Genomic DNA, 19207 nt, shown 5'->3' with positions numbered 1-19207 from the left:
ACGCCCGCGACGCGCTCGCCATCGACCCGAGCTTCTCCAAGGCCTACTCGCGCCTCGGCCACGCCCTGTTCTCGATCGGCGAGTACACCGACGCCGTCGAGGCGTACGAGAAGGGCCTCGAGCTCGACCCGACCAACGCCACCATGAAGAGCTCGCTCGCGACGGCGCGCACCCGCCTCGGCGCCGACATCAAGAAGGAAGACGGCGCCGAGGGCGGCGAGCAGGGCGCAGACGGCTCGGTCGCGAGTCGGGGCGCGCCGGCTGGCGGTGCGGGCGCGGGCGCCGGTGGCATCCCGGGCTTCCCTGGCATGGGCGGCGGCATGCCCGACCTCGCGTCGATGATGAACAACCCGGCCATTGTGCGTCTCTCTCTCTCCTTCTATCGATCGAGGTGACGGTCGCCGCCGTGACGAGCCAGAACTGACCTCGCGCTTCGGCCCCGCTCGCAGATGAACATGTGCGCCCGGCTCTCCCTCTCTCTGGCTGTCGCCTCTCTCGTCACCTGTGACTGACTCGTGTCTCTCTTCTCGTCGACAGGGCCCAGTCGTTGATGCAGAATGGCGGAATGGAGCAGATTATGAACAACCCGTGCGTCCCTCTCTCGCTTCCCCCTCCCTCTCTTCCCCTCATCGAGCCGGTACTGAAGCTCTCGAGACCTCGACAGGATGATGCAGCGCATGATGAACGGCATGGGCGGCGGCGGCGGCGGCATGCCCGACATTGGAGAACTCATGAACGACCCGACGTGCGTCCCGCCTCGTCCTCTCTCTCGTCTCTCCCCTCGTCGTCCTTGCCCTGACCTCTAGCGTCTACCTTCCTCTCGACAGTATGCGTCGCATGGCGGAGCAGTTTGGCTCGGCGATGGGCGGCGCTGGCGGCCGTGGCGGTGCGGGAGGAGCTGGCGGCGACTCGTCCAACGGCAACAACGGCAACATGTACTCTTGAACGGCCGAGGACTCGGATCAGTAGCTCAGTTGTACCACTTGCAAGGTCTTGCAGTCTGCCCTGTCCCTGCACAAGAGCGTGTTCGTCGTCGTCGTCCGCGCTCCACCCCGCTTCAACTCCGCTCTCGTCGTCCGCTCGCCTCGCTCCGAGCATGGTCGCCAAGCTGCCGCCGTGCAAGGTGTGCGCGAAAGCAGACTCGGGCAAGTACACGTGCCCGACCGACCACGTTGCTTAGTGCGCCCTTGGTCGTCGTCTCTGCGTGCACCGCCTCGTTCGAGCTCACCTTGGGCCCCTGCAGCTGCTCGGTCGTGTGCTACAAGAAGCACAAAGTCGACGGCTGCTTTTCGACCGCCGCGTACCAGCCTCCCGCCCGCCCTGTCGTCCCCGTCGGTGAGTCCATCTCGTCGCTTCCTCCCTCTCCCTCTCGCTCTCTTGGGCCGGAGCTGACTCTCCGCACCGCGCACAGCGAACGAGCCGCAAGAGGACGACGACCGACCTCGCAAGCGGCTCAAGAACCTGCACTGGCCCGCCGAGCCCGACCCGACGCTGTGGGACGACCCGCTCCAGCGAGACGAGGTCAAGCCGGTGCGGCACTCGGAGCTCGAGGCTGTCGGTCCGTCCTTTGCCTCCTGTCCTTCCTGTGCAACCGTGCCCTGCCCTGACGCCCTCTCCCTCGCAGCCACCTCGCCCGCCATCCGCGCCCTGCTCGCCCAACCCTCGATCCGCACGCCCCTCTCGCGCCTCCTCTCCCTCCCCCACCACCAGCGCACCGCCTCGCTGCGCGTCCTGCTCGGCCTCCCCGCCGAGCCCGCACCGGGCGTGTACCGCCCCGAGGGCGGCAAGCGCTTCGCGACCGCCGTACAGAGCGCAGAGGCCATGCGCGAGGAGCGCTTGGGCATGAGCTCGGCCGGCACAGGGGGCGCGAGGGGCGGGCGAGGTGGCGCGAGAGGTGGCGCACGAGGAGGGAGAGGCGGTGGGCGAGGTGGGGCGGCGGGAGGAGGAGGGCTGCGCGTCCTGCAGAGCACCGAGGAGGAGCGCAAGGAGGTCGAGCGGTTCGCGGCGCAGGTCGTCGACATCCTCGAGGCCGTCAGGGGCGCAGCTCGGTAGTTCTCTCGCTGTGTAACTCTCCTTCGCCGGCTTTCCTCGCGACCGACGAGAGAGAGAGAGACGATAAAGACGAGGCTCGATTGCACGGACAGACGGGTCGTGAGGGTTTAAGGCAGAGTACGTGTGGCCAAGGTGGAAGGGGACTACGAGAAAGACGAAGAGAGGGAGAGAGAGACGGAGAAGTAGACAAGAGAGGGTATCATCGCCAAAGCCGCAGAGCCCGGGGCTCATGCGCTCAGGCCCGGTCGGCCTCCTCCTCGGCGGCGGCGACGGCGTCGAGGAGCGCGCTCCTGCCGTACCCGGCCGACAGGCGGTCGTTGATCGTCTGCGCGAGCGCGAGCGCGTTGACGCTGCCGCCCTTGACGAACCCGAACCGGGCGTCGACGGCCGCGCTCGCGCTCTCGGCGGCCCACTTCTCGGGCTCGTGCGCCTCGACGAGCATGTCGCCCGACAGCGGGACGGCGACGACAAAGCCGCGGCGCGACGTTGCGCAGAAGACGTCAAGGTGGAGCGTCGGCGTCGACGAGGGAACGCTGGGGTTGGCGAGGGCGAGGGTCGTCGGGTACCGGAGCGAGGCGAGGACGATCTCCTGGCGGACGTGGCGCATCATGGTGGCGCGGGCGCCGATGTAGCGGAGGAGGACCTGTTGCAGTGTCGCGACGGGACGAGTGAGCCTCGCTCGAGAGGAGAGGGAAAGATCGGCGACGAGAAAGAGGGAGAGGGGACGCACCCTCGCGTCGATGCTGCGCTTGGCCAGCTTGTGCTCGAGGTCCTCGTTGACGAACGCGAGGAGCGCCATCGTCACCTGGGCGCTCAACGAGCCCGCCATCTTCATCGGGAGCGGCACCATCTCGCACGGCGCCTCGATGACGGCGAGCGTGCCCTCCTTCTCGAACCCGAGCCGGACGACAAAGTCGTCGCCGCACCGCATCTCGACCTCGGTCGGGTCGAACCGCACGAGGGTCCAACCCTGGAGGTGCTGGAGCGCGTCAAAGTCGGCGCGCAGGCGGACGAGGTCGGCCTTGGAGCGCTTGTCGCGGCGCAGCTCCTCGAGCATGGAGATCTCGTCGGCGAGGCGGGCCTCCTCGGTCGAGTACTTGTCGAACGTGTCCTCGTAGCTGATGAGGTGCTGCTTGATGCGGTCGAGCTCGGGGCGCTGGCCGGGGATGCCCTTGGCGGCGTTGCCGTTGAGCTGCTCTCTGCGACGGGGAGGACGACGAGCCAGGTGTCAGTCTCGTTCTCGTGAAGAACGTGAACGTCGAGAGGAGAGGAGAGAGAGGAGCGAGGACGCACTCTTGCTCCTCCGAGTCGGCGAGCAGGCTCTCGCGGAACTCGACGTCCTCTGGCGCCATGGCCGACAGCTGCGCGTCGAGTTGGCGCTCGGCCTCGAGCTCGGCATGCAGAGCGATATGGCGCGCCTCGAGATCCGGGATGACGGTCGCGACCTCGGAGCGGGCGAGCAGCGCACGGTCCTGCGATTAGGGCGAAGCGTCAAGACTCGTCTCGCCGGCGTGTAAGAGGGAGAAGAGGGCGTGGACGTACGTGCTTGATGTCGACAAAGCTCTGCTCCATGGCGTCGACGATCTGGCCAAAGTTGGTCGAGCGGGCCGAGGTGAACTCGAGCTGTGACGCCAAGAGGTAGTGCAGCTTGATCTGGCCGAGCTGGGTCTGTCGGCGTGGGGCGGGACGGGATGTCAGTGCTGCTCGGCTTGGAGACTTAGGAAGAGGGCGTCGGGCGCACCTTGATGACGTTCTTGGCCTCCTCGCTGGCGGTCGTCCACGTGCGGAAGATGGGCGGGACCTGCCCTTGGCGAATGGCCTCCTCCTGCTGTCGCACCATGTGCTGCAGCTCGTCGATCTGCTCCGACAGGATGTGCGAGTCGTTCGTGTAGAGGCGGTGGATGAGGCTCTTGCACGCGCCGACGACGGCGAGGTCGGCGTAAGTCGGCGGGCCCGAGGGACCGCGCGCGTCGGTCGACGGCGCAGCCATGCTCTTGCGGCGGTTGGCGGCCGACTTCTCGACGTCGACGAGCGCGACGACGTCGTTGACGAACGAGGTGCCGGTGGCGGTGAAGAAGGCGTCGAGGGAAGCTGGCAAAGCGGGCGAGTCCTGCACGAGGGGATCGCAAGGTCGTCAGTGTCGCGTCGACGAGTATCGAGGAGAGGGAAGGAAGAGAAGAGAGGAATGCGGTCGACGCACGTTGTCGTGCGAGAAGCTGCCGTCGAACGAGGTCCCGGTGAGGTTGAGCTCGTCGCCGTCTGCGCCGCCCTTGAGCTCTGCGACGCGCTTGTCGCCGACGCCGCCCGCCTCGTCCTTTGCGCCGCCCTTGCCGAGGAGCGCCCGCAGCGACAGGCTGCCGCCGGGCGAGCGCCCGACCGACAGCGGCGGCGCGACCGAGCGCGGCTGGAAGACGACGCGGCCGGGCGTCGTCGGCGCCTGCGCCTGCTTGACGGGCGACATCGAGCGCGACCGAGAGCGCGAGCGCGAGCGCATCGTGATGCCCGGGCTCGCAGGCGGCTGCTGCTCCTTGAGGTCGAGCCCGTTGAGCGGCGCGGTGGCGGCCGCCGGCGTGGCGCCCGCCTTTTCGACCTCGGCGGTCGCCGACGCCGACGCGTCCTTAGCGGGCGACGGCTCACGACGAGCGCGACCCGGGCTCTTGGGCGTGGCGCCGAGCATCGCGGCAGGAAGGCTCGACGTGCCGGCGCGCGGCGAGTCGAACGGGACGCGCCTCGGCGAGCGGAACGGCGACGAGCGGGCGCCGCCGGGTGGCGCAGGGCTCGTCGAGAAGCGCCCGCTGCCGCGGCCGCCGAGGAAAGGCGAGCGCGTCGGGGTCCGTGCGCCGCCGGCCGCCTCGAGCGGGACCGACAGGGCGCGGGTGAGGCCCGGGCGGGCCGCGCCGATGGACGACGACGACGACGCAGTCGGGCGCACGGGCGAGACGTACGCTGCGGCGCGGTCGGCGGCGGACTTGTGTGGCGACTGGGCCTGGAAGGGCGGGGCCGACCCGGCGCGCTCAAACAGGTGCGGCGGGGCGGTGAGGGAGGGCCCGAGCGACTGGCGGATGGTGGACGAGGTCAAGGTGGTTGCGAAGCTGAACGTGGGCGCAGGAGCGGTAGGCTGCGACCGAGGGAGGAGGGCGGCGTCGGTCGTCGCGTCGGTGGTCGTCGCGGCGTCCTGCTCTTGCTCGACCGGCTCGTCGTCCTTGTCGGCGCCCTCGCCGTCCGTCGCGAACGTCATGTCGACGGTGCGCTCGCCCGAGATGAGCTGGAACGACACCTCGGCGTCCGAGTCCATATCCTCGTCCTCGTCCTCGTCCATCTCGGCCGCACGCTCCTGCGACGACGACGCCTGGACGATGCCGCCGATCGCCGTCGTCATGTCCATCGCGCCCGTCGCGTCCTCCATGTCGACCTCGCCCTCGCTCTCGTCCTCATCGTCCTCGGCCTCCTCGACGATGGTCGACGCGGCGCGGCTCTTGCGAGGCCGACCGCCTCGCGCAAAGCCGAGCTCGCGCATGACGGCCTCGTCGTCCTCGTCCTCCTGGCGCGCGAGCTCGGACGGGCGTGGGCCGGCGCGCTTGTACGCCTGGGCGATGCCGGCGGCCGTGATGGCGGCCGACGACGACGACGACGACGGACCGGCCGACGGCGTGCGAGCGCCGAAGAGCGGGAAGACCGGCGTCGTCTCGGCTTGAGCACGCGCGTGGACGGCCGAGGCGTCAAAGCCGCCCTCGCCGGCCTCCTGCGACGACGAGACCGCCGCCGGGTGCGCAAAGTGCGCCGCGAACGCGCTCGTGATGCCGCCCGTCACCTCGTCCATGGCCATCGTGCCGTTGTCGTCGTCGTCGACGCTGCGCTCGAGGCTGCTGCCCTCGTCGCCGTGCTCGTCGTCGTCCTCCTGGAGCGCCGAGGCCGGGATCTGGGTCCCGGCAAAGTGGCCGCGGAACGCGAGCGTCACCTCGTCGCCGGCGATCTCCATCGACGGCTCCGACTCGTAGGCGCCCGTGTCGTCGTCGGCGTTGTCGGCGGCGAGGTGGTCGTCGTCGTCGGACGAGTAGGTGGCGAGCGACGTCTCGCCGGCGGCGGATGCGGCCTCGGCCGCCTCGGCCTCGAGCCGACGACGCTCGGCCTCGTAGGCTTGGGCCTCGGCTGTCGGCTTGTCGGGTGTGAACGTGCTGTGACGGCGAGGAAGGCGCGCAGAGTCAGAAACTCGTACGAGGGCACAGAGAGGGAGAGAGAATGGGGCAGACGCACCGAATGGCGGCCGACGGAGCGAAGCTGACCCTGCGCGAGTGAGCGACGCTCTTGCGCCTCCCGTCAAAGTCGTACAGGGCCGTGTCGTTCTCGAACCGCGTGACGTCCATGTCGAGGCTGCCGTTCGGGTCGTCGTCGTCGTCGGTGACCTCGTCCTCCTCGTCCATGTCGCTCCCGCGCGAATCGCTGTCGTCGTAGTTGCCCGAGGCGGCCGACACGCGAGGCTTGAGCGACGAGCGGCGGCGCTGTGTCGAGGTTTGGGCGGGACCGGAGGACGAAGGGGCGGCGGCCGAGGTGAAGGCGCTCAGGGCCGAGAGGTCGGTCGTCTGGGCGTGCGCCTTCTCCCAGTCGTTGATGCGACCGCTTGCCGAGGTCGAGAACGAGAACGTGTGGTTGATCTCGTCGAACTTGGCGGGCGTCTGCTTGAGGATGGAGCGACGCGGTGCCTGCGAGAGGCAAGGTGCGCGACGGCGAGTCAGCGCCGCTCAGACGGTGTCTGGACAGGGTAGTGAAACGCTCGGGACGCACCCTTTGCCGACGCTCGAGCTTGCCCGGGCTCATCTCGAGGCGAGGAGGCTCGCCGAGCTGGAGGCGCTTGCGGGCGACCTCGAGCGCGTCGCCGCCGAGGCTCTGCGCGCGTTTCTTGCTGCGGCCGGTGGCAGTAGAGGGCGGTGGCGCGGGCGCGTCGGACCCAGGGGCGGGCGTGGTCGAGTCGGGGCGCGAAGTTGAGGGATTCTCCTTGTTGATGTGGGACAGGAGGGCGCGCGAGGTCGAGGGGAGCGCGCCGAGCGAGGCTCGGGCGCGCTGCGGCTTGAAGGCTGGCCGTGCACCGTCAGCCATGACGGCTCGAGCTGTTGGAGGGTTGCGAGAGGAGCGAGGCCGGGTGCTCCCTCCTCGCCTCCAAGTCGGCCGCCAACACGCTCCTCACCGCAGCCCTGTTGAAGCCTGCGGGCTCCTCCTTTGTAGTATCTAGCGGCTCATACGGAAGCTCGGCTTGTCGCCCTGCTCATAGCAAGGGTTGCCACGGCCGGCTCTCGCTGAGCCACTTGCGAAAAATCGAGGACGGCCTCTGGATTTGTTTCGATGAGCTTGTGATGTCTACGAAGCTTGCCTATGTACAGAAGAGCCCTCTGGCAGTCCCCGATCGGAAGGGAGCGGGTCAGCCACTCGGAGCGGCTCGAGACGAGGAGGCGAAGGGAGTTGCTCCCACTGTATTCTCGACCAACGATGAGCGGCCGCTTCCAGTTCCTGCGCCAGGGCCTCCGGGCTGCCCAGCAGACCCCGGCCTTTGCCCGCAACGCCTCGACCAGCGCTCCTCAGGCGAGTCGGCCGTTCCTCGTCGCCCTCCTCCTCCCCTGTGGCCACTCGGGCCCGCGCACTCGCCTCCGCCGGGCTGCAAGGGCCACCAAGGCTCCGATGAGCAGTGCCTGCAGCAGCACGGCACCCCAGAACACGCCCAACTGACTCGGTTGCCTCCTTTCACCCTCCCTCCGCCTCCTCGTCCGGGTCCCTCGCCAATCCGCTTGCGACCTTTTCCCCGCCTCGCTCTCGCCTGTCGGCCCCGTGCGACGGTCCACCTCGACCACACTGTTGCTCGAAACAGTCGGCGGCTGCCCGCATCGCCTCGTCGAACCGTACCGCCGTCGCCCTCTCGCTCGTCTCGGCGGGCACCTTCGCCTGGTACTCGGCCCTGTTCGGCAACCCTCTTGTGCCCGAGGCCAAGGCTGAGGGCGCCGCCGACCACGGCCTGCACCCGGCTGCGTACCCGTGGGCCCACAACGGGCCGTTCGAGACGTTCGACCACTCCTCGTGAGCTCCCTCTTCCCCCTCGTCCCCCTCCTCACCCCTTCTCCCTCCGCGATCTCGGCTCGCCCCCACTTCTCGAGATCGCCTACTCTCGACACGCTCTCGCACCCCTTGCGAGGCTCGGCGCCCACAACGAGGCCATGGACGAGCACCGAGAGCGAGCACTGACCAAGCCTTGCCCCCGCCGTCCCTCCCTCCTCGCCCTCGCCACTTCCCCACCTCGCTCAACCCGTCGCGCCACTATTCCCCCGTCGACAGGATCCGCCGTGGCTACCAGGTCTACCGCGAGGTGTGCTCGACCTGCCACTCGCTCGACCGCGTCGCGTGGCGCAACCTGGTCGGCGTCTCGCACACGGTCGACGAGGCCAAGACGATGGCCGAGGAGATCGAGTACGAGGACGGCCCCGACTCGGAGGGCTCCATGTTCCAGCGCCCGGGCAAGCTCGCCGACTACATGCCGCGCCCGTACGCCAACGAGGAGGCGGCTCGCGCCGGCAACGCCGGTGCCCTCCCGCCCGACCTGTCGCTCATGACCAAGGCTCGCCACGGCGGCGCTGTGCGTCCCTCTTTTCTCTCCCTTCTCTGTACGGCCGCACGCCGCCGAGACTGATCAACTCTCGCCCCCCTCGCCCACCTCGCTCGCCGTCTTTGCAGGACTACGTCTATGCGCTCCTGACTGGCTACGTCGACCCGCCCGCGGGCGTCGAGATCCGCGAGGGCCTCAACTACAACCCGTACTTCCCCGGCGGCGCGATCGGCATGGCGCGCGTCCTGTACGACGGCCTCGTCGAATACGACGACGGCACGCCGGCGACGACGTCGCAGATGGCCAAGGACGTCGTCTCGTTCCTCGCGTGGGCCGCCGAGCCCGAGCTCGACCAGCGCAAGAAGATGGGCATGCAGGCCACCATCATCCTCTCGGGCCTCCTCGCCCTCTCGATCTGGACCAAGAAGTTCAAGTGGGCCCCGATCAAGAGCCGGAAAATCGTCTGTGCGTCCCTCTCTCCCCCCTCTCTCCCTCCTCCTCGCCGTCGCCGTCGTCAGTGTCACTGACTCGTCTCGGTGCGACACAGACAACCCGCCCTCGGTCAAGCACTAAGCGGCTTTGGCCCCGAGCGAGCGACGACGATGCCGGCGGTTGAGCGGCGTATAGATGCGGCGGCGCATGGTGGACGAGCGGCGGTGGGGTTCTCTCGAGTCGCGTCGAGTGTGTGCTATGCGAAAATGTGGTCTTGTCCTCGTTCGTCGTCGTCGAGAGAGTTGCCTCGCAGCGGCCCTCCTCGAGCCCGCTCGGTGAGCCGCTCTGGTGCGCTCGCGAGGGAGTGTCCTGTGCAAGCTAGCTGCAAGCTGTACGAGTGCAACACCAGAGAGGAAGCGCGAGCCGCTCCCTTGTTCGGCGGCCTCGAGCGGGTTCGCACGCTCCTCCTCCGTCCACCTCGCCCTCTCGCTGAGAGCCATGGCCAGTGCGCAAGGCGCTCTTGCAGCACGCACCTTTGCACCAAACGCGTCCACCGCCTCGTCGCAGCCCGATTTCCCCTCCCCACCCTCACGACCGGCCCCCTCCTCATCTCTCGCCCGACCTCCCACCGCGCCGGCACCGCCAGCGCCGCCACGAGCGCACTACTTCCACTATGGGCAGCGCAACGTCAAGGCCCGCATCGACCCCGAGGTCCCGCTCGACGAGATCCTGCGCCAGCTGTGCGCCGCACCTCAACTCGCCGTCACCGAGCCGCCGGCGCTCTTTGCGCTGCGCGAGCGCGACTCGGGCACGCTCGTCACCAAGGACAACATGCGCTCCCTACTCGGAAAGGCCACCACGTGCGTCCTCGCCCTCTTTTCCTCCCTCCTCCTCCTCCTCCTCCTCCCGAGCCGACGCTGACCGTGTGGGGAGGGTGGCCTGCAGGTTCCAGCTCGTGTCGTCGCCAAGGCTCGAGGCCGTCGAGCTCATCGACAAGCTGTCGTCAACCGACCCGGCCGTCCTCAAGCCGGCCACCTTCTCGCTCCGCACCCGCATCCAGGAGCGCGCCTTCCTCGACCAGTTCGTCGCGCGCCGAGGCGTCGCCGCCCTGCAGGGTGTCGTGGGTCGCAGCTCGGGCAACACGCTCGCGTACGCCCTGCTGAGCCTGCAGACGCTCCTCGAGCTCGAGAACGACGGGTGGGGCGGGCTCGACCGCGCGTTCGTCGCTCGCGTTGTCGACATCATCGGTGCGCCCCTCGTCTCGTCCTTTCCTTGTGACGGAAGGGGGCCAGGATACTGACGACATTCTCCTTGCAGCCACCGAGCGCCTGATCAACATCACACGGCCGGCCACCGCCATCCTGCGTCGCCTCGCCTCGCAGCCCATCCTCGCACCCTCCTCGCCTTCCACCTCGGCCGCCGCAACAGCAGCCTCGCGATCCGGCTTCGTCGTCGTCTTCGAGGCGATCCTCGTGCAGCCCGACTTTCTCCGCATCGTCGTCGAGCGCCTCGCGGGCGGCGACGTCGAGGTGACCAACCTCAGCCTCGCCCTGCTCGACACGCTCCTGCGGGGCAGCACCGAGCTGGGCGACCTGCGCCTCGCCGACGAGCTCGACACGCTCGATGCCTGGCGCGCAATCGGCGTGCGTCCCCATTTCGCCCACTCGTCTTTGGGCGTTCGCGCACTGACCCTCGTGCTCCCGCAGAAACTGCTCGACGGCACCAAAGGCGCCGACCTCAACCTCCTCCTGTCGCTCCAGTCCAACCTCGTCGCCTCATTGCGCCTCGCCTTCGCCACGCCTATCGCCGAGGAGCACTTTCCGCACTTTGACCAGCTGTGGATCGCCTCGCGGCTCGACGACGTCGACGAGTCGAACCGGTGGCGCCGACTCGGGTTCGTCAGCGAGAGCCCACAATGGGAGTTCTCGAGGACGGGCCTGCTCGGGCTCAAGGCGCTGCGGCGCTTTGCCGACGAGGAGCAGAACGAGTTCAGCCAGGTGCGTCGCCCGTTTCTCTCTTGCGCTCGTCTCGGCGTGCAGTCGCAGCGTCAGCGTCATCGGTACTGACTCAGGTATCGTGCGCAGACGCTGCAAGATCAAGCCGCACGCCCCGAATCGCGCCGATGCCCTCTCTCGACCCTCTCCAACTCGGCCCTCGTCGTCCTCGGCGACTACTTTGCCCTCGCGTCCTCGTCGACCCCTCCTTCACCCTCGACCTCGCCTTCGCCGTACCTGTTCCGCTTCTACGACCTGCACGCCCTCGTCGTCCAGTTCCTCGTCCGCCTGTGGACCGAGTCGGACGCGTCCCTGTCCGACCTCGAGCGCATCGCCGCACTCGGCCGCAGCCAGGTCGCGTTCGTCCTCGGCCCGCCACCTCAAGTCGCTGCAAGCTCGAGCGCGATCGCGGGCGGTGCGGTACAAGGAGGGGGAGCGCGGCAGGACAAGACGTGGTTCACGATCCGGAGCGAGTTCCTTACGGCCGAGTACCGCCAAGTGCGCGAGCGCCAGATGCGCGAGATGGAGATCGAGGACGACTTGCTCAGCAAAGCGCCCGTGCGGTGCGTCCCGATCTCTCCTCGTCTCGGTCGCCGGATAGATCCTCGAGCACTGACTCGCACGGTCCCTCCCTCGCGCAGCAACCTTCGCGGCCGCCTGTACCTCGAGTCGTTCGAGTTCGTGCGCAACCAGCGCATCATGTGCCTGCACGAGGGCGCCTGGTTCCTGTGCTCGCCGTCGAGCTCGTCGCCGCCGTCGGCCACCTCGTCGCGTCGGCCGAGCGGGTCGCACAAGGTCGGCGCCGCGGCGGGCCACTCGACGTGGAGGTTCTACCGCCTCGCCGAGAGCCGCAAGACGCTGCACTGGCGCGAGGCGACTGAGCGCAGGACGGTGCGGCCGGGGCTTGAGGAGCTGCCCGAGAAGAGTGCGTCGCGCTCGTTCCTCTTCTTTACTTCGCGCACCGGGACTAACTCGCCTCTCTCGCGCTCGCAGTCGACGTGGCCATGATCACGGACGTCGTACCCTCAACCTCGTCGAGCGCCAACCAGCAGCGCCCGCTGCGCGTCTCGCAAGTTGGCGGGCTCGGTCGGCCCGGCTCGTCGACGTGGGCGGCGCCGCCCAGCGGCCCCCCGTCGCGCATCAGCTTCCTGTCGTCCAAGGAGGCCTTCTCGAACGGCGCCAACCCGTCGGCGTCGGCCACGTCGCTCTCGTTCACGCTCGTCGGCGCCCACGGCCCTCTCGCGACCCTCGCCGCCTCGTCGCCGTCGCTCTACTCCGAGTGGCTCGACGGCCTGTCGCTCCTCCTGCCCAACGGCGCCATCTCGACGCCCGACACGGCGGCGTACGTCCAGGCGCTGACCGAGATCGCGGTCAAGGTCAAGCTGCTCGACCTGAGCGGCGAGAGGGTCGAGGTGCAGACGAGGGAGCAGGTCAAGGGGGTGCCAGCGAGCACCGACTTCTTCTACGCCAACTCGCTCTAACGGCAGAGTGTGGTGGGACGGCTCGACGGCGGCAGGTCCGCTCGCGACGAGGAGGAGGGCTGTGCGAGACTTGGTGCAACGACCTCGCCTTGACTCTCTGCTCGTCCGTCCGACGGAGCGATCGTTGTCGAGCGAGTCTCAAGCCTGCCAGAGCTGTCCAAAGAGCGCGCCCTGCCGCGTGTCGCAAGCGTTTGCTCCCCTCGTCGAACCTCTCGGCTCTCGTTCCCCCACTTGCTCGCTCCTCACTCGACGCGCCGCTCAGCAGCTAGCGCCGCATCTCGATCAGCCTCTACAACCACTACCTTCTGCGCCACCCGTACCCACCAGCCCGCCGAGCCGTCCCTGCCTCGCCCCGCCGACCACGCGCTCATCAGCTCAATGGCGACGACGGCCGCCAAGGGCAAGCGCGCGTCCAACTGGCTGTCGAGCGCAAAGGCGGGCCTCAAGTCGCTCGGTAACAGCTCCACGGCCGCCTCCCACCCCGACACGAGCCCGTCTCACTCGTCCTCCTCGTCGTCAGCCGGTGGGGCACGAGGCGCCGGCGTCGAGGGGCCCGTGGGGCAGGCGCGCTCGCCCAAGGGCAAGGAGAAGAGTGTGGACCAGGACGGCGCGGGCGGGACCGAGGACAGGGGGCGACCGGCGGCGGCAAAGGCGCTCGACATGCCCGTAATCCCGCCGCGCAACATCATCGGCGCCGTCGAGGACGAGTGGCCGCTGTACAGGTGCGCCCTACTTTCTCACCGTCGTCTGGACGAGACGACGAAGCTTACAGACACCGGTCGTGCCCGTAGCTGCCGCCCGACGGACTACGAGATCGGTCCCGCCGTCGGGTTCGGCGCCGCCGCCGTCGTCCACCTCGCGTCCTTCTGCCCTGCAGGCGTCACGCCTCGGCCCAAGCCGCTCACGTGTGCCGTCAAGATCATCGACGTCGACCGCATGGCCACCGACGCCGACATCCAGCGCTTGCGCATGTGCGTCCCCTCTCCCTCTTCCTCTCTGGGCTGCGCGAAGCTGACTCGGCCTCACGCGCTCGCAGGGAGACGCAGCTCATGGCGCTCAGCAAGCACCCAAACGTCTTACGAGTCCGAGGCGAGTGGATCGAGGGCCACAAGCTCTGCATCGCCGTCCGGTACATGTCTCACGGTCCGCCCACTCCCCCTCTCTCGCTCTCGCCTCGACCTGTGAGCCTGACTCTCTCGTCGTGTGCCAGGTTCTCTCCTCGACATCTCGCGCTACGCCTTCCCCGACGGCTTCCCCGAGGACGTCATCGCCGCGGCGCTCGTCCAGGCGCTTTACGGCCTCGTGTACCTGCACCAGAACGGCTGGATCCACCGCGACGTCAAGGCCGGCAATCTTCTCGTCGACGGTGCGCACACGTCTGCTCCGTCCCTCTCTCTCTCTCCTTGCCGCGACTGACGCAGCCTCGAGTGCGCGCAGACGATGGCACGGTCCTCCTCGCCGACTTTGGCGTCTCGGCGTCGCTCTTTATCGACCCGGCGGCGTCGATCGGCAAGGCTGAGGGGCAGCAGCCGCAGCAGCAGCAGCCGCGCAAGAGCTTTGTCGGCACGCCGTGCTGGATGGCGCCCGAGGTGGTCGAGCGGCGGTCGTACGACTCGAAGGGTGCGTCCCTCTCTCTCTCTCGCTCCCTCTCGCCCACCTCGCCCGCCTGAGCTCAACCTCTCGCGCTTCGCCGCACACAGCCGACATCTGGTCGTTCGGCATCACGGCGCTCGAGCTCGCGTCGGGCCGGGCGCCCAACTCGCTGTACCCGCCGGCCAAGGCGCTGAGCAAGACCATCATGGACGACCCGCCGACGCTCGACCGCGAGGGCGGCAAGTTTCAGTACTCGCGCGCGATGAAGGACATGATCGACGCCTGTCTGCAGAAGGACCCGGCCAAGCGGTCCGTCCTCGCTCCCTCCCTCTGTCTCTCTCGCCGAGGCCGTACTGACGCCTTTTCGAGCGACGCAGGCCGACGGCCGACAAGCTTTTGCAGCACCCGTTCTTCCGAGGCGCCAAGAAGAAGCACTTTCTCGTGTCGTCGTTGCTCGAGGAGCTGCCGCCGCTCCAGGACCGCCAGCACCGTCGTGCGTCCTCCTCTCTCTCCCTCTCTCGTTCTCTCGCGGTTGCTCACCCTCCTCCTCTCTCTCTCGCAGGTCGCAAAGCATCGCTCGCCGGCATCGACACGGTCGGCTCGTTCTGGAACTTTCAGTCGACCGTGCACTCGACGCTGCCACGTACGCCGACGATGCGCTCGGGCTCGACGACGTCGACCGACGCGGACCCGTTCGCGTCCTTCAGCCTCGCGCCGTCGCCCGTGCACACCTTGGCGCACCGCCGCTCGTCGACGACGGCGTCTGGGTTGGTCGGGCAGGGCGCGGCGCCTGGGCGGGCACGAGAAGCGTCGCGAGGGTCGTCGACGCACCGGCGGCAGGTGAGCTTTGACGCGGGCGATGGCGGAGCCGGAGCGAGGGACGGAGCTGGGTTTGCGCCGAGCGAGGGCGTGCACTTGGAGGAGGAGGGAGCGGTCGAGGAGGGAGGAGGAGCGACGAGGACGGGGGGCCAGGAGGGCGGCGGCGGGGCGGCGGATTGAGCGGGTGCAACTCGCAGGGTGTGAGTGGAGCTCGTCGACGGTGCGAGAGTGCTGCAGAGCGAGTGGTGGACGAGCCGGTGGTGCCGGCTTCACTTTTCGACCTCCTGTCTGCGCTCAGTCCGCGGCGGTCCGCAGCGACGCGGCCTCGTTCGCCGGTTCGTCTGCCGCCTCGGGCCCCGTGTCTTCTCTGGCTCTCGCTCTTTCTCCCTCTTCAGCGCTACTCACTCGACGACAGTGATGGCCCTCGCTCCGCACAGCCGGCCGCCGTCGCCGTCGCCGTGAGCGCGCTCGTCCCCCGGCGCTGCCGCGTCTCTCGCGTCGTGTCCTCGTCCTTCGTCCCGCCTCGAGCACCGCCGGTACACGATCAGCCCGTCGACAATGGCGCTGTCGAACCTCGTCCTCGGCCCAAGCCCTCCTCGCCCGTCGCCTGCGCCAACATCGTCGTCGTCGTCCCTCCTTCCCTCGTTCGGCCGGTTCCTTCCTCCTCCTCACCCGGCCCTCTCGCACGAGTCGCCCGGCCCTCGGTACCACTCGTCGTCCAACTCGCTCGGATGGGCCTCGCTCCGGTCGTCCACCTCGACGCCGTCGACGTCAATCTCGGCCGACAGCCCTCGTCCTCTCGGCAAGCGCATCAACGGCGGCAAGCTCGTCGCGAGGGCGCCCTCGCCGGCAAGGACGCGCCCGGCTCCTCCTCTTACGCACCAGCAGCTGCGCCGCCGTACGTCGTCGCCGGGCCCGGTCGCGCCGCAGCTGTGGACCGACCCGCCGGCGCACGACCCCTCGAGGCAGTCGGCCTTGCCGCCCTCGAGGACGGCCACCATCGTCTCGGCACGCGCACCGTCGCCAATCCGCCGCTCAAGGTCGTTCCACCCGTCGCACGACGAGCAGCAGCACGTCGCGTCTGGTCGCTCGACCTCGTCGACCTCGTCTTCTTCTGGCCCCTCGTCGTCCTCGAGCGCCCACGCCCGCCCGTCCTCGCTCGACGTCCCGGTCGACAATCGTGCGTCCCTGCGTCGCACCCACAGCAAGGTCGAGCTCGACTCGCCTGGCCCGGAGAGCATCCCGCCCTCGCCGACCGCGTCGGCGCACCTGTCGCCCGCCGAGCGCCACCGCACGGTGCGCTCCAACGCGCCCGGCTTCCGCAGCCTCGTGCGCCGCGCGTCGCTCACGACGATCGACGTGCGCGGGCACGACGAGCGCGAGCGCGCCGTCGTCGTCGACGAGGTGCGCCCGAGGGCGACGCTCGGACCGCCGCCGAAATCGCCGCCGCCTGCGCCGCCGACGACGCGCCGCCACTCGCACGTCCTGCAGCGCCGCCCGTCGACCAGCACGCCGCACGCCATCGTCGCGCCGTCGCCGCCGCCGCGCAAGCCGCTCGACTTTCCGCCCGACGACCCTCGCATCCCGCCGCAGCGCCGCTCGTCGTCGTCCGCCGGCGCCGCCGCTCCCACGACCGACGAGGGCCACGGGACTGGGTCGGGCAAGCGCACCATCTTCAACCCGTACGAGCTGAGCGTGCTCCAGGCGCTGTGGGCGCGCGGCATGTACTACCCGCCGCAGGACGCCCTCGACGAGGTCGTGCGCCGTACGGGCATGACCCGGGTCCAGGCGCGCAATTGGTGCGCCCCTCTCTCTCTCTCTCTCTCTCTTCCTTTATCTCTCGCACAGACCCTGACCCACAACGTGCCGCAACAGGTTCGCCAACAAGCGGCAGCGCTCGTCGGGCGAGGAAAAGAAGCGCGTCGCCAAGATGGCCAAGGACATCTCGCTCGCGGCCTGAGCGCCCTCTCCTGTGCGTCCCTCGTACACTCCCTCTTGTCGTACATCGCCTCGAGGACGTCGTCTCGAGAAAAAGGAGCAGCTCAGTGACCCTCTCCTCCCTCGGCCGCAGACCTTCTCCTCCTCAAAAACCCGCCGGTCGGGCCCTTCCTCCTCCTCTCTCGCCGTCTCGGAATGTACTCTCCCCTCCTCGCTTGGTCCTCTTGGGTAGCTCTCTCCTCTCAGTCAGTCAGTTCGTCTGTCTTTGCCTCGCTCGCGACCCAGCTGTCTCTCTCGTTCTCCTCGTCGTGAGAGCCTCGAAAGCGAACAAGATGAGGTTGCACGGGCTAGTCAACAAGAGAGAGAGAGAGAGAGACATGCGAGTACGAGAATGCGATGCGGATGCAAGAAGCCGAGCCATGCGAATGCGAGTCCCTCCCTCCTCCTCGAGCTCCTCCCCTCGCTCAGCCGCTCCAGCCGCCAAAGCCCAGCCCCTCCCACTGCCCGACCTCGAAGCCCTGCCCCTGCCCCTGCTGCTGCTGCTCGCCGACCCAAGGGTCGCTGCGGAACATGCTGAAGAAGGCCGCCGCATCGGTCGCGCTCGAGCCCCTCGCCGACAGCTGCTCGCCGTGCACCTGCGCCTGCGTCTGCGCCGGCGGCGGCGGCGCGTACTCGAACCCGAGGTCGAGCCCGAGACCGCACTCGAAGCCGGCGTCGGCGCCGCTGCTGCTGCCGTCGAGGAGCGAGGGCGCCGTCACGGCCGCAAAGGGCTCGAGCGGCGTCGACGCGAGGTAGGCCGCCGCGAGGCCGCTCAGCGCCGGCGGCGGGCCCGTCGTCGCTGACGACGACATCAAGGAGGGGAAGGCGTGCGGGAGCGTGTGCGCCGCCGGGTACGGCGCGGCGGGGAGGTCGTCGTAGAAGGAGGGGAGGGCCGTGTCGAGGTGGAGCGTCGGGCCGAGGTAGGACGAGCGGTATGGCGCCGGCGGAAAGGCGAGAGAAAGTGCCGCGTCGACGTAGCGAGCCGGCGCCGGGTCGCGGTGGTACTGGGTCGACGTCGGCGGCGGCGGAGGAGGCGGCGCGAAGAAGTCGAACGAGGCCGGCTCGGCGTACGGCGGCTCGGGCGCGAATGCCGTGCGGCGGAACAGCGCAAAGTCGTCCATGATGAACGGCTCCTGCTCGACGGCGAGCGGCGCCGCGGGCGGGCGAGGCGGTCCGAGCGCGGCCGACGAGCGGCCGGCGACCGGCGCGGCGGCGACGACAGGGCGCAGGGCGCGTGGCGCCGAGGGTTGCACGACGGGCGGGCGAGCGCGTGGCGGCGCGAAGCCGAGCTTGGGGAGCTCAAGGCGAGGCGTCGTGGTCGGCGCCGAAGTTGGGAAGGCCGGGAACGACGGGACCGACAGGCTCGGCGCCGACTGGATGTGGTGGGCCAACGCGGGCGGGATCGGGAGGTAGAAGGTGGATGGCGCCGTCGACGTGGAAGGGAAGGACGAGGGCGGCGAGTCGACGGAGCTCGAGGGCGGGAAAGTCGGGTCGTCTGCGAAGGTCGATCGTCAGAAGCGGTACTTTCGCCGAGAGGGAGAGGAAGAGAGTGGAAGACGCACTTTCTCCAGCAGCATCGACGTCCTCGACGTCGTAGACCGCGAAAGGCGCCGGTCCGAGTGCCCGCTCGACGACGCTCGGACCCGCCTCCTCCTCCTCCTCCTCCTCCTCGGGCTCGCCCTCCGGCGGCGCCTCGACCGACACCTTCTCGCCCCAGGCGCACTTGCTGCCCCTGCCGCCGAGCATGGCCTCGAGCTCCTTGTCGGCCGCCGTCGCGTGCACACTCGACGCGCTGTAGAGGCAGCGCACGCCCGAGGCGAGTCGACCCTCGGCGACGGCGCCCTTGATGCAGAGGGCGCAGGCGGGACGACCTGCGAGGAGATGGCAGCCACGCAGAGAGGTTCAGGGGAACATCACGAGAGAAAGAAGAGGAAGGGGGCGCACCTCCGCTGCACTTGAGCTTGCGCATGCGGCCTGTGTGAAGAGCGAGGTCAGCTCTCGAGCGCTCAGGGGGGAGCGAAAGAGTGGGACGCACAAACGGCGCACGAGCTCTCCTTGGTGACGGTCCCGGGCGGCAGCTGCCTCGGCTTGCCCTTGCGCGGACGCGAGAACTTGCGCGACTTGGCCATGGTCGTGAGGTGCGGGAGGAGGCGAGCGAGACGACGAGAGCTGCTACGGCGGCCGGAGAGTGTCAGTCGGTGCGCAACGTCGATAGGGAGGGAGGGAGAGACGCACAAAGATGAAAGGCCTTGAGGGAGAAGAGCGAGGTCGAG

The 19207-nt window shown here is 69.0% G+C and overlaps 7 protein-coding genes across 7 annotated transcripts; 5 read left to right on the top strand and 2 right to left on the bottom strand.

Moving 5' to 3' along the window:
* The first annotated feature begins 191 nt into the window (after positions 1-191).
* Positions 192-1008, top strand: RHOBADRAFT_65168 (uncharacterized protein). The gene is made up of 5 exons (XM_018418652.1): positions 192-359; positions 392-395; positions 534-588; positions 665-745; positions 828-1008. Exons 1-5 carry the CDS (start codon positions 309-311, stop codon positions 943-945), a joined length of 309 nt encoding a protein of 102 aa, XP_018270256.1. The 5' UTR covers positions 192-308; the 3' UTR covers positions 946-1008.
* Positions 1009-1096: 88 nt separating this feature from the next.
* Positions 1097-2052, top strand: RHOBADRAFT_44690 (uncharacterized protein; the record flags this gene model as incomplete). The annotated part of the gene is made up of 4 exons (XM_018414466.1): positions 1097-1179; positions 1244-1335; positions 1412-1558; positions 1625-2052. The coding sequence occupies 4 exons, from the start codon at positions 1097-1099 to the stop codon at positions 2050-2052; spliced, it is 750 nt and encodes a 249-aa protein (XP_018270255.1).
* A 235-nt stretch (positions 2053-2287) lies between these two features.
* RHOBADRAFT_54056 (uncharacterized protein) lies at positions 2288-7146 on the bottom strand (the record flags this gene model as incomplete). Its single annotated transcript, XM_018417133.1, has 8 exons — positions 2288-2695; positions 2783-3251; positions 3346-3524; positions 3595-3720; positions 3794-4162; positions 4253-6227; positions 6307-6752; positions 6835-7146. 8 exons carry the CDS (start codon positions 7144-7146, stop codon positions 2288-2290), a joined length of 4284 nt encoding a protein of 1427 aa, XP_018270254.1.
* Positions 7147-7924: 778 nt separating this feature from the next.
* Positions 7925-9165, top strand: RHOBADRAFT_15797 (uncharacterized protein; the record flags this gene model as incomplete). Its single annotated transcript, XM_018412277.1, has 3 exons — positions 7925-8115; positions 8371-8668; positions 8767-9165. Coding segments are annotated over 3 exons (888 nt in total), but the record flags the coding sequence as incomplete, so codon positions are not given.
* Positions 9166-9568: 403 nt separating this feature from the next.
* Positions 9569-12545, top strand: RHOBADRAFT_54055 (uncharacterized protein; the record flags this gene model as incomplete). The annotated part of the gene is made up of 8 exons (XM_018417132.1): positions 9569-9575; positions 9717-9930; positions 10016-10317; positions 10388-10713; positions 10777-11067; positions 11155-11627; positions 11706-11989; positions 12058-12545. 8 exons carry the CDS (start codon positions 9569-9571, stop codon positions 12543-12545), a joined length of 2385 nt encoding a protein of 794 aa, XP_018270252.1.
* Positions 12546-13258: 713 nt separating this feature from the next.
* RHOBADRAFT_27670 (uncharacterized protein) lies at positions 13259-14747 on the top strand (the record flags this gene model as incomplete). The annotated part of the gene is made up of 8 exons (XM_018412798.1): positions 13259-13267; positions 13337-13516; positions 13582-13688; positions 13756-13911; positions 13983-14165; positions 14246-14447; positions 14516-14631; positions 14701-14747. Coding segments are annotated over exons 2-8 (846 nt in total), but the record flags the coding sequence as incomplete, so codon positions are not given.
* A 2612-nt stretch (positions 14748-17359) lies between these two features.
* On the bottom strand, positions 17360-19063 carry RHOBADRAFT_44685 (uncharacterized protein; the record flags this gene model as incomplete). The annotated part of the gene is made up of 4 exons (XM_018414465.1): positions 17360-18429; positions 18497-18805; positions 18879-18908; positions 18970-19063. The coding sequence occupies 4 exons, from the start codon at positions 19061-19063 to the stop codon at positions 17360-17362; spliced, it is 1503 nt and encodes a 500-aa protein (XP_018270250.1).
* Positions 19064-19207: the final 144 nt, after the last annotated feature.

Source organism: Rhodotorula graminis, assembly GCF_001329695.1.
Source record: "Rhodotorula graminis WP1 unplaced genomic scaffold RHOBAscaffold_8, whole genome shotgun sequence".
Lineage (NCBI taxonomy): Eukaryota > Fungi > Basidiomycota > Microbotryomycetes > Sporidiobolales > Sporidiobolaceae > Rhodotorula > Rhodotorula graminis.
Note: the sequence above shows the minus strand (reverse complement) of the source record. Positions and strands in the feature narration are given on the sequence as shown.